The sequence below is a fragment of the Amphiura filiformis genome, chromosome 5, assembly GCF_039555335.1.
Source record: "Amphiura filiformis chromosome 5, Afil_fr2py, whole genome shotgun sequence".
In the NCBI taxonomy this organism is placed as follows: domain Eukaryota; kingdom Metazoa; phylum Echinodermata; class Ophiuroidea; order Amphilepidida; family Amphiuridae; genus Amphiura; species Amphiura filiformis.
The window spans coordinates 6,368,134-6,381,600 of NC_092632.1; the positions used below are offsets into that span (position 1 = coordinate 6,368,134).

A 13,467-nucleotide genomic window follows, 5' to 3' on the forward strand; every position below is an offset into this window, starting at 1 on the left:
GTCACATAATAATGTTATGTAAAAATTAGGTAATTGGGGCCACACATCCTGCACAAGACCAAACAGGGTGTATCAAAGTAAACAGTTTGAAAAATGCCACTAGATTAAAAAGTCAGCATGGGGTATTTGGTCAAAATGTTCCAGTTGATAACTGAATCAAAATTTTGTCCTCCCACAACTGTAAAATCACTGGCATGTGACCACTAAGAAGGACTCAAGAGGCTATTTTTGCAGTTGTGCAGTCAATTAAAATAAAAAACAACATGAAAGTCACATGTTTAACCACTTTCTTTACAGTAATTGGCAGTCTTGGTCTTTCACATGGCCACCACATGGCCATCATTCCTCTGTATGCAGATTCCAGCTCTCCTCAACATTCAGAGGCCTGAAGCAATTATGTGTCTCTGGAGTTCATCAAGGTCTGGAGGACTTGTAAAAATCTTTAACAAGAAGGAATTCAGTAGTGTAAAATCAGGATATCTTGAGGCCTTTCCACATGGTGATTCAAAGCAATCAGATGATTGCCAAACAATTCTGCAAGACGTTCATCACAGTTCTCCTTCTGTGTGGAGGAGCACGATCTTGTGCCCACCTGCAATGATTCACACAACTGCATTTTAACTTGGCTCACAAAAATAGCCACTGAGTCTTTATTGATGGTCACATGCCAGTGATTTTACAGTTGTGGGAGGAAAATAAGTTTGTTAATGTTTGGCTTATAATTGGCACAAATTATTCGGCTTTGTTACTGCACGCATCAAGATGTAGCAGCTTGTGTTCGTATATATTCACATAAGCATAATGCTGGGTTCAACTGTGTAGTCTCTGTGTGTATACCATTCTATATCAATACACAATGTTATGAGTCTCATTTTTTCACCAAATAAGCTGCAGAAACATTTTAACCACTTACCTCACACTTTTTAATCTAGTGGCATTTTTCAAACTAACTTTATTTTGATACACCATGGGGAACAATAAGGTAACTGAATAAACTGTATAAGAAAGACAGAACAGTTAACCATCCCAAAGTGTTACAAGTTAACAAGACAACATGAACAAAATCCTGGTTGGCGCATAACTCAACTAAAAAAACCCAAGGGAATGTGCTGAAGTTGTATCTTCTGTTTGCTATAGTCTGTCTTGTATCAAGTTGAGAGTAACGCCATGTTGGATTTTACAGAGGCAGATTTGAATCGTGTGCGCTAACCTAATCCTGTGGAACGTATACACATTTGTCAGTACCTTGGCACCGTAACCATGTAAACGCACTGATTAGAATCTGCCATTGCAAAGTCTAATGTGGCGTTACTCTCAACCTGAGACAGATTATAGTCTTGCATTGACACATTCTTTCCTGATGTTATGTAATTCAATGTAAAAAAAGATACCTGTTAATATTATAAAATACATTAAGATTTTATCATGCTATATACTGAGTGTGCATAATATGTCAAAAATATAGCACATGCAATGAGAGATAAGACTTGGGGAAAGTATGCCCCTCTGTGCAACACTGATAACCACTGGACCTAATTTTTCAAACTTTTGTGATTAGAGAAAAAACAATGACAAAATACAATTCAGTCCAAAAAAAATTTTCTGCAAGGTTCTTGTGCCTAGTATCAGAACACTAATTCCAATTATGTTGACATTAATTCTATAACCTGTATCAAATGCTTGTTGCTCACTGTTTGAAAACACTGAAACTAATAAAAGCAACATTTGAAATATTAGAAACATTAGCATCATGTATGCAGGCCTTGCCATTTGAGGCAGTGATTACTCTCGCCCAAACTCAGTATCTAGTGCACGATTTTCCACTCGCCATAGACACTAAATATCGCTCGCTGCAAATCCATGATCACCCAATTTACATTCAAATTTCAGCACTTTCAATGTATTCATTCAATATTGGCCTTAATCCCTGAAAACGAAAGATTCAACAGTCCGTAAATATTTCATGTTGGTTTGAATGATCTTTCGGACCTAGAGAGTGATTCGACCACTACATACCACTAGAGAGTGTTTCAACAACTCCCCTAGCATCATGCTTGCGAGCGATTGACCACTCATTTTAAAAATCTAGACGGCAAGGCCCATGTATGAATCCAATTATTGCACTTCATAAATCACAATTTATTTGACCAACATTTAAGCACTTCAGAAATGGCAGTTTATTTGATAAACATTTCAATCAATCGATCAATCAATCAATCACTTGCAACTAATGGGTGCCCATCAATTTGAAGCAAGTTAAGAGCCATGTATACTCCAAATTATTTGACATAGAACATTCGTTATTCAATCTTCTCTCTATTTTAACTTATTTTTAATGTTTTATCAAATGTCTGGTAGAAATATATTATCATTTTAATGTCATAAAATTCATTTGAAGATAGTAAAGGAATAGATATATGTGCTATGTTAAACCAATCAACAGCCATGTAGAGTTTGGTTGACAGGTATATCACACGTAACCTATTTTTTTTTGCTATCTCTTATTGTAGAAGTATGTTGAAAGGAAATCCAAATCTCTTCTCAGAGTTAAAATATTGCTTGGTATTCTTGTACAGTGGGTGTGGTTTAGAATGCAAGTGCTAAATATGATTGGCTCCTGGAACATTCCAGGTATCTATTACAGATCCTAGTAGCGGATAGTGCATCGCATCATCACAGAACACGATTGCTGAGATGCGCTATGTATTGTATGTGTCATGTATATATGTGTGCAGCATAGGTTCTAATGTGGTGGTTTATAATAATCTACTATTCACCAGTATGGGGAAACCATAATATCACATGATGTAGAGTGTGAGTGTGCTAACATAAGATCATTTTATATGAGACATCATGCCATTGGTAAGTGATTTTTTTATTCGTTTCTTTCTTTGTGTATGTGGGGGAGAAGTAGAAAAGGTTTTTAGACTAAGAGGTTTGTTACAAATGTAACCTATAGGCAGATCTATTCATCTATTACATGAAATAAAACTGTGTGCAAATTATTTATACTTCTATGCTCCACATACAGTGCCACAACCATAGGGTGGCAGAGGGGCAGGCTACTCCCTCAAAAAAATATTTTTTGGGAAATTGTGATGAAATGAATATAAAATTATGTTACATCAGCCATTCTGTGATCTTGTTCCCTTCCAAAAGGAACAAAGCTCATTTTCCCACAAAAGGGAACAAATTAATCTTCTTCCCCTCCAAATGAAATAAGCTCAACAACAGGGTTTTTTTCTTGTGTAATGACCGGACTGGCTAATACACCTATGCAGATAAATGTTAAGAAACTGCTGTATAATTCCCATCACCAGAATGCTTTATATCTAACATGAATTCACTGTGCAACAAAAGCAGAAACAATGTGTAATAACTGGGAATAATAAACCACTGAGGAATATGAAGCCACCTAGTCAGGGTGTTTGAACTACTAGACAGCACAAGGTGAATTAATGAGAATGTGTGATGTTAATTTGGTGCCATTCAAGAGTGCCGATTGGCTACAAAGGCATGTTTATGTTTAGCATGTTTATGCGTCGCATTCACATTCATTCACATAGATCTGTCTGTTATGTCCATGTGTGTGCTTGGCTAGTAGCCATGAAGTAGACTTTGAGGGTGGATTTTGTAATGTCAGAGAGGGCCTGTGCATGAATATATCCACATGCATACCCAGGAGGAGTGAGTCTCCCTCCCACTACCAGCTAAATAATTGGGACAAAAACCAATGAAAATTCTGACATATTTACAGTTAATAGATGTAGCAAAATACACTTCAATTTGCACCATTGTTTTGTTGTGTTTGTTTGGAGGGAGTGGAGGGAGGGATGATGGATGTGTGTGGGCATTTGCCCCTTTACACAGACTATATAACTATTCATCACACCATCCCAAAATTAAATCCTAGATGTAACCCAGTCTACTTTAGTGGTGGCTTCAACATCCTCTTTGTTATATTTATCTCACAGATGACAATAACATTTAAAAAACACCACAAGAACCAAATGACAACCCAAAACATCATGAAGAAGTTAACCACACCCAAGACAATATGTAGTTAGTGAACACAAATGAAATAACTATATTTGCCTGTTTAATTTAGTACCGGAGGGGGTATCTTTGTCTACAACTTACTGTAAATCGTCTACGAGGAAACAGACAGCTATCCAGACTGCTCTGACTCTGATGATGATGAGCAAATTACCATAGATACAGGAGAATACGGTAGAAAGATACCATCCATATAACAAGAAGCCAGGATTGATGGAATCGTAAAGAAATTTGGTGTTAGTTTGAAGTATTTCACAGCACACATTGAAACTTAATATTATTGAGATTTCAAATTTGGAAAGATAATGACAAAATGTTGATCTGTAATTCATATCAATGCTATAAACAGTATCACTTTGAAAAACTCTATTGGCTATTGCTTCACAATTCGCAACTTGGAAGTAAATTTCATGATACATGTACCGATAGCTATTTCATGATTTTTTTGCTTTCAAACTAATACTTATCAAAATCAAAATTTAATAGCTTTTATTCAATTATCTATTGGGATTATCCATAATATAAAATTGTTAAGAATTTGTTAGTTATAAAGGTTAAAGTAGCTACGCTGTTCTTCGTCAGTTTGGCAACCTAGCTCTTCCTTTTCTGAAGATGCTGCCAATGGTGATTCTATAAAGCTGTGTACACATAAAAATCTTTGAACATAAGGATTCATTTGTGACGTGGTTTATCAAAAAGAGACTTTTGGGAAGGTTATCAATTTTGAGTGTTTTACATATCTTAAATGTAGAGATATTTTGCTCTACAACGCTGTTTTCCCCAATGAAATTGGACATTCCTAGGTGAAGATATTGAGTTTGTAAGTTATGGTATTATAGAATTGGAAACTGAGAAAATAATATTCACAATGTTGAGAGTAGGAATGACCTTGAAAATGTCTGAAAAAATACAAGATGCCAGTTATATTCCGGTCTGAAACTATCAGACAATATTTTAAACATTAATAACATCACAAATTCGCAACAAACCAAAATTGTGAAAAAATCACCCCCGGGCAGGTTTTTTGCTATTTCTCCATTTACGATCCTGCCCAAAAGTGTCTCCTTTCGATATACCACGTCACATTTGTGGTTTTAAAACTATCTCCACCTAATGTGAGTTTCATATAAAATAATCAAACAGAGAACACACAGCAAATCTGAGAGGCAGATTGGATCAGACAAAATACCTAAGATGATGAAATTCTTTTTCAAAGCAAATTTGGATTTTCAAAGCATTACGTCTTTCAGCAGCTTCTGGTGCTGCAACAAACATTATCTTCAGGAAAAAGCTGGGTTGCCAGTCTGATAAAGTGTTGTACTGTTAGGCTGAGTTCACATAGGAGTATACTATTCGGGTATACGGTGCACATTTTGCAGGGCACGCGAATAGCTTAATATCGAACAAGGTAATTTCATAATACCGGGTCACATAAGAGGGCACTATTCAAAAAAGCCGTATACCTGGGTATAGTATAGTAGAGTATATTATAGTGGGAATTGTGCGCGTTCATTTTTAGTGCAGCGTATATCGTCCTAATTCTGCACATTATGACACCTCATTGAATGCAATGTGACCTCAAGAAGTAAAGTTAAAAGCATTTGATTAGACAAAGGTTCAGTTTTAAAATTGGCAAACTAACCTATACACGCCTGATCGAATAGTGTATAGCGAATACCCATGCAGAATACTCCTATGTGAACTCAGCCTTATAGCTTGAACTGGTTAAGGTGCATCAACAAAATAATTATGGATTTCCTGGTATGATTTGCAAGAAATATGTTCAAATCAATCAATCTAATAATATTGCCATGGTTTAGTTTTCAGGTTAGGATGCTGCATTAGGGTACAGGTTGCGAGTAGGTGTGTTAGGGTTAGAATTTAACAAAGATATTTGTATGAAAATCTATTGCACTTCTATAAAGATGCCATTGCCCATCACCATTTTTTATAAAATGTTCATTATTCTATTAAAAGAATTTTTCAAACGATGTGAAAACAAGTTGTTGACATGAGTGTTACCCTGACAGATGAGTGAGGTAAACATACATGATAACCTATGACTTAATCCAGTAACTAATTACAAATTCATAAGCCATATTAGGGCTTGAAATTAAGACTCATTAAGCCACTTTCATCATAAGCACATAATACCCTACAGCAACTGATAGCATGCCACACCATCCTCTTTAGCATATGTGCAGTTTATGGCCAGTTGGTTACATAAACATATATGGGAGAGCATCAATTGTCTTTTTTTAACAACTTGCATGGATAAACAGGGGATTGTAATCCATGTTATATGTTGTGGGTCAAAATTTGTATGAGTGACCAAAACCAGAGCCCTCTGTTAGATTCATAATATGGGAAATGGCAAAAAAGAAGAGGATACAATTGACTATACTAAAATGCAGAAAACCTTAGGCAATGCGCGTATTGTAAGGATACATCAGCGTATATACTGCGTTGAACGCACTTGTCTCTGATTGGCTGCTAAGGCGATATATTGTTGCTGAGTGGAAATTTATGAATGAACTGTGCGCCGTCTGCGTTGTTAGCGCCTTTAATTTGCAACATCACGGTAGTCGCTTCGTAAAAGGTTTGCTGCATTTTAGTATAGTATGTGACTGGTAATTTGAAAATTATATTAATTGTTAGTACAAATTGTAAGCATGTAAATAAATGTTAATCCCTCCACCATAAATGATGTTAAAAATTATGGGTTATGTTTAAGGTTGAGAAAGGGTCAAGTTAAGCTCGAGATGAAGCGATGTTCGGCATGACATGTTCATTATCTCCCTCTCCTTTATTGAAGCTGAAACTCCAAATTTATATATATGCATGAGCTGTACTTTTACATTTTCAAATATAAGCATTCCGAAGGCAGCTGCCATTTGTTTATGGATGCCCCAGTTTATAACTCTGGGTTATCAACACTAACACAAACACAACTATTTAGCCTTAACACAAATCTGCATGAAATACATGGTCATTCGTGGGGTATATCTTGTGTAAGAGATCAATATTTATGTTGCTGAGTGTCGATTTGTCCAAATCTAAAAGTGCCAAAAAATGATGAACATTTGCATTTTTCTTTCCATTACTGTCATATTGTGAAGTGCCAAATAGCAGAGGTGTTGGTGCAATATATGTTAGGAAAATATTTTACCTGATGACCTCATGTTGACATTGGGTAAATAAGTTGTAATTTTGCTCCAAAGGGTACCAAGATTCATGACATTTCTTATCCTCCATTTTGACCCCCTGGCTTTCACTGCACCTGGTTTTCCAAACTTTTCGATCTTGATTTGAAATGGTGTATTTGCCACTCTTTCTACGTAATAAGTTGTGTAATTCACAAAGGCATGCATAAAGAATATCGCATAGGACTCATTTTCTAAAAAAAAGCATAGCACTTAGCTTTTTTACCATTCGGCCTAAATCCATGATGTTATGAACCTCTCTGTTTGCAATGTAGAATACATTTTACCTTTTAAGTTAGTCCATGTTTTGATGTAAAAAAATGACTGACAGGGTGATGTAATTTATAAATGAACATGAAATATGTCTATTACAGTGTACTTTGCAATACAAAAAAGAAGAATCTGGAAGTGACTGATGAATATTGATCAATTAATGACTAATTATCCCACACGGTTTATACAGGTTGTACAGTGTGCACAGGGACTTTTCTAACATATTATCTACTTTTACAATAGTTTTGAATAATTCATGCTACTGCTTAATGACTATTGCATATTGTATATGTGACACAATCTGGTCCATGGAGGCCAAAGGAAGCATTTTTGAAAATTGAGTTATTATGATATTACCTTATACAAACATTAGGCTATACTGAAAACACCAAAAGGTCTAGCATACTTGGTTATTAAGTTATGAAGTTTTGGTGATGTCTTATTGTTAATTTACTCCATATTTTTGCCTTTTTTGCCTCAATTTTCAATTTGCTGCCTTTGGCCTGCATGGACCAGATAGTGTCACATATAAATGTAATGGAGCAGCAGTTGGAATTCATTCCTTACAAAGTTTAAGATAATATTTGTTGTTATTTTGGTATCACTGGTGATACTCATAATACGGTTATGCAATCTTTATAAGGCTGACATTACCTAAATGGAAATGAACTTATGGTTTACTATGCTATGCAAAGAAGTGTCAGCCCTCTGGTGAAAAGTTTACATGTTGCTGACAATTACAATTGTAGAAAACTATGCTGCTTTTTTATTTTAGAAAGAATATGCGTTTGGTTGCTCAGCACTTTCTTTGAACATGGGAAATAGGAAAATTTTAATATAAAAGGATTTGAATGGTTTAAACAAAGAATCAAAATTAGTTATAGTAAATATGTAGAAACAAAAAAAATAAATTAATAATTCCACTGAAGTAAACCCTCCAATGTTTTCACAAAATGCATGTAAAAGATAGTTAATTTCCATTAATATTTTTATTTTTACAGTTTGAACTTGATAAGAAATGTGATTTGTCGTAAGTTGAAAAAAAAAATGAATACAACAACATTACTGTGTTGGTAGATATTTTTACAGCCAGGATGCGAAAAACATGCTCTTTGTGCTTTATTTATGAGCGGTTCTGGTTTGAGAGTGACGTTGTGCAGATGAGGTTGGGTTGGCTAGTTCATAGAATTCCGACTGGTGTGAATTTGGACTCTGTTTATGTGAAACCCACCATATTGAATTATCACTCATGAGGATCAAAATAGATGCTCTTTGGCATTTCTTGGCAAAAGCCATGAATACTACAAAGGGCAGACTGCATACAATCAAGCACTAATACAAGAATGTGCTAAGTGCATGGCTAAATAGTCCTGAGGTACACTATTATCTCCTCTATAATACCCATATCATACTAGCAGTTGCAGCGAGTGACAAAAAACCATGGACAAAAAAGATAACAGACCGTATCCAAGCAGTCAAAGTCTCAGCATCACCCGATAATGAGGGCCGATTGTTACATGAAATGCAACAGGCAAAACTGCTACCCACTTACCGTATATTTTTAGGGGCTATCGCGTAATGCGAAGGCATGCAACGCTCTAACACGTATATGCAAAGGCACGCAACGCTCTAACGCATATACGCGAAGGCACACAATGCTGGCGTAATTGTTAGACATGGCACAATCGAACAATCGGCCATCATGAATACGCGAGAATTCACAGCATACAATGGCATACATACAATGCACAGGGACTTTGACTGTTGATACATGGTCTGTAGTAGTCTGTGCAAAAACACTAGTGATTAAATGCTGGTAGCCATTGTAAATCCCTACCAGCAATTCAGTTCAGTTTAATATTAGTAGAAAGTTATCTTGAAGTCAACTGGTAGTGATTTGGCACTAGGCAAATGCTAGCAACTTGTGAATATAGGCAAATCACTTTTCTGCTCAAGTGACAGAAATATGTGATGAAAACACTCTACGCTCCTTGCAATTGCTTAGTATGATACGGGGGTAAGTGACATGCAAACATGGCCGAGTCCAGCCTCTCTCAGTCAAATTGTGTGGCAGTTAGATACTTTCTGGATGTACACCGATTAACTACAGTACGCTTATTTGGTTTGATGGTGAAGTTGATAATGTTAGGCAATATTTTATCTGAGCAGTTAGGTGTTTTAATTTTTTGGTTTCTTGCCAGTACGGTGATGCTTACCTCTTCAATACGCAAGAATCGTGGCCGATAAAGTACTCGACTCTAAGTGCAACGATTATACACATGAAAATGATGTATATCAAAAACAGCATATTCTATGGACTTACATGATTTAAGCTTATGTCATATTACATGTATATGTTCAAAGCATATATGGCAAAATGATTAAAAGACTATAATGTTAATATAATCATATAAATAATAAAAACTCATACAAGGATTTGCTTACAGAAATACTCTGAAATCACTATCATAATTCTTTTCCATGTCTTTTCATGCACCCAGTAATTGCCTTATAAAACAGGCAACACAAGCAAAGCAACTGTGGTGAGCCGATATATCATGACTTAATTTCAATCAGCCAATGACGACCAGCCTTCATTATGCATTCACTTGTGCAACATTGGCAAAATAATGCAATAGAATTGTAATGGTGATTTTCAGTTGGTTATTTTAAACCTAAATACTAATCAGCTTATTGAGTTAGCAACAAAATTGATTAAGCTAGCAAGAATATATGTTGTAATTGACTTACCCCTATGGAATGTGTTCCAAATGAATTGCGTCTGAAACAAAAAGACAACAAAAATTACAATTTAAAACATTTCTAAATATTAAATTGAGCTGTGTTTCTATCAACTTTACTTACTTCTATGCCTACATTATTTTGTTGTTTTTTGTCCCCCTTGTATACCTTGCTCTCTTTCTTTTCAGTTGAGCTGTGTTTTTATTCTGACACAATAATACAGCCCAAACATAGAGGGATGTTTCCCTGTTTGATGGTGTACGGTTCTGTGCCCATGCAGTTTTGGGCTGCATTTTCATTAACTTTGGTATAGCAATGCCCCTTTTGATGGATTTCAGCAAAGACAATTTCTAGTCACATATTTGAAAAAAATTGCATGCATTTAGTGATGGGTTGTAAAATGATGTGACATGTTTACATGACATAACCCCAAGAAAGTAGAGTAAAAGTTAATATTTTCTGATATGAGTCAAGGGGCACAAAATGACCAAATTGCTATAACAAGAATGAACACCTATTTGGGCATTTTACTGCTTTTAATTTCTGTTCAACAACTCTTCTTACGTATGCTTACATATTGAATTCATTACTTTAGAGGAAGCTGCTAAATATTGCCATTTTTATTCTATAGTTTTTTATTTCTGATATCAACAGATAAATTATCGATCTTCTTATATTTACAACTGACATTCCTCATGAAACAATCGTGTGAATTGGGCATTCTTGTTTTTTTTGTTGAAAGGGATTCAATCATGTTTCACCGCTGTTCATAACTGTTTAACAACTTGTGTCTAGTGCGTTTGTGAGGTATATTTCACTTGGGGAGCTTAAGCAAATTGCAAAATAAACCACACAGACGTATCATTGTTAAACTGTAATGAACAATGGTGAAACGTGATTGAATCCCTAAATTTAGCTAATCTGTGATAGTGCCTTTAAGACATTGTTACCTGGTTTCAGCAAACTTTTTCCTGAGTTGTTCCATTTCTTTATTGTGAGCTACTTGTATCTGTTGTAATTGCTTTGCTCTATCTCGTGCCTCCATTTCTTGTTTAAGTCGTAGGGCTTTCTCTCGGGCCATCTGCTCTTCAAACAGACGCTTCTTCACCTGCTCCTCTACTAATGCATTGATTCTAAACAAAAATGTCGGCAAGAGTAAAAGATGACACATTAATGTGATTCCTGGATTTAATATGTGTTACAAATTTTAAAAAGTAGACGTTGTGGAAAATAACAAAGGGGCTTTGGTACAACTCATTTTATAACCTTCTGCTCTTCCAATGTAGAATTTGGTAAATAAATCATGGGAGTACGCTGTAATTCAGACGGGGAACATTAAGACATTGGTCCTAGGTATAAAGATCCATACTTTTAGCTTGCAGTCAGTTTCAAAAAGTGTAGGATGTTACCCCCGACAGTCCCTATCCATGCTGGTGCTGCACACATTGGTCCCCAATGGAAATAAACCACCCTTTGGAGGCTTCATTAGGTTATCTAGTTGAAGTACAGCAATCCAAACAAACAATAGACAATTTAAGAAAATTTGAAAATCTTTTGTGATTGAAACCCTAAATATATCACACTGATGCACAACGTTACTGCTACACAGTTTAATGTACACAGTGACAATAGTTGTGACAATGTTCGCATCTATCGATTCTGTTGAAGAAATATATTCCACAGAGAGAGTATGATTTTCAAATGGAATTGACCAGGGTTATTATTTTGAAACCCATGCACCCCCTGTATATGCCTTTATCTGTATCTTCCACAACTGGAGTGAGTATTTCAAATGGAAGTTATCCAATTGCCTATTCTATTTTAAAACCATACTCCCTTTTCCACAGGAGTGTGGATTTCAAATGGAATAGTCCATTGCAAATTGAATGTGTCTACTGATAATAAAAAAGTAAAGGTAAAGGAAGCAAACCTGTATATAAACAGTGAATGGAGTGCCCATCTCTTTCATTGGTGATTGGGCCAGACGACTCCATGTAATGTTGCTATAGAGGGATCGCTACACCTCCTCCACAGTGAGTCTGGTACCTTCCCAGCATTTAAGAATGCTGGTACCCATTTATACACCTGGGTAGAGAGGAGTAATGGAGGTACATCTACATTTGTACATCTACAAAATACTCAATAACATTGCTAAAAGCAATATCTAATTAAGATAAACACCTTACTCCAGGGCACAATGCACATGGCCACGACAGGGTTCAAACGCACAATCTCACGATCATGAGGCCTGTGCTCTACCGCCCTCATGCCCTGATAATACCCACCTTTCTTGATTCTCTAATTCCTTCAATTTATTCTTCTCAGATTCAATTCTTTCCAGTTCTAGTTGCCTTTCCTTCTCAAATTCCTCTCTTTGTCTTTTCAAATCGATTTCCTGCTGTTGTGTTTTTTCTTCCAGTATGGTTAATGTCTAAACAAATGTGGAAACATTGAACATTTTTTTTAATTATACGCAACATTTCACAATGCAAACTTTTATCACAATGTGGAAGCATAAGCATCAAGCAAAATTAGTCATGTCATGCAAAATCCAGTTTTATTATCATTTTTTATTATCATTTTTTTCACTTTTTGAAGAAAATGCTATAAAAATTCCACCAATACTGGATTTCAAATTCCTGACATATAATTACATAAAATGGCTGAATCATGTCACATGTTTTAAATGTGATGCGATTAAGTCCATTGTCAAGGAATATTTATTTATTGTCAAGGAATATTTATTTTTTTAATTAGTAAAGCAACTGTATAAATATTCATATATCCCAGAAACAATTAATTCAATGTTGATAACAGTTTACAGCAAAGTGTATCATTTATAATGTGTAGTTCAACATCAAAGTCAAAATTGAATGGTCCAGATTCAACTGATCTTGCTTGATATCATCACATTCTATACCATACTTTGTTACACCTCTTTGGTAGCAACATTAGTGCTTTTATGTGGTTGCAATGCATGTATGTCCCTGTGCGAATGATTGGATACCATGACCAGTAAAATATGCACAGAAGTCACTACCAAACTTGAGGCGAAACAAAGTATAGTTTATGAGGTGAAATAACAATCATCCAGGAACATGGAAACATACAAGTCATGAATCAATGATAGTTTCAAAACTCGTTTTGTGACATCTGTGAACAGATATACTAAGGGCAAACACTTAACATCACA

The 13,467-nt window shown here is 35.5% G+C and overlaps 1 protein-coding gene across 6 annotated transcripts in view; it reads right to left on the reverse strand.

Moving 5' to 3' along the window:
* The window catches only part of LOC140152534 (kinesin-like protein KIF16B), a 78,241-nt gene that overhangs the window by 5,217 nt on the left and 59,557 nt on the right, over positions 1-13,467 (reverse strand). For 3 of the 6 annotated variants that reach the window (XM_072174904.1, XM_072174902.1, XM_072174900.1), the window contains 5 exons: positions 12,560-12,705; positions 11,225-11,407; positions 10,284-10,314; positions 9,749-9,790; positions 4,141-4,188 (listed from right to left, as the gene is read on the reverse strand). In XM_072174904.1, the coding sequence (XP_072031005.1) occupies positions 4,141-4,188; positions 9,749-9,790; positions 10,284-10,314; positions 11,225-11,407; positions 12,560-12,705 (450 nt within the window). The remainder of the gene's footprint in view (positions 1-4,140; positions 4,189-9,748; positions 9,791-10,283; positions 10,315-11,224; positions 11,408-12,559; positions 12,706-13,467) is intronic. The other 3 variants (XM_072174901.1, XM_072174903.1, XM_072174905.1) reach the window with 3 other exon arrangements.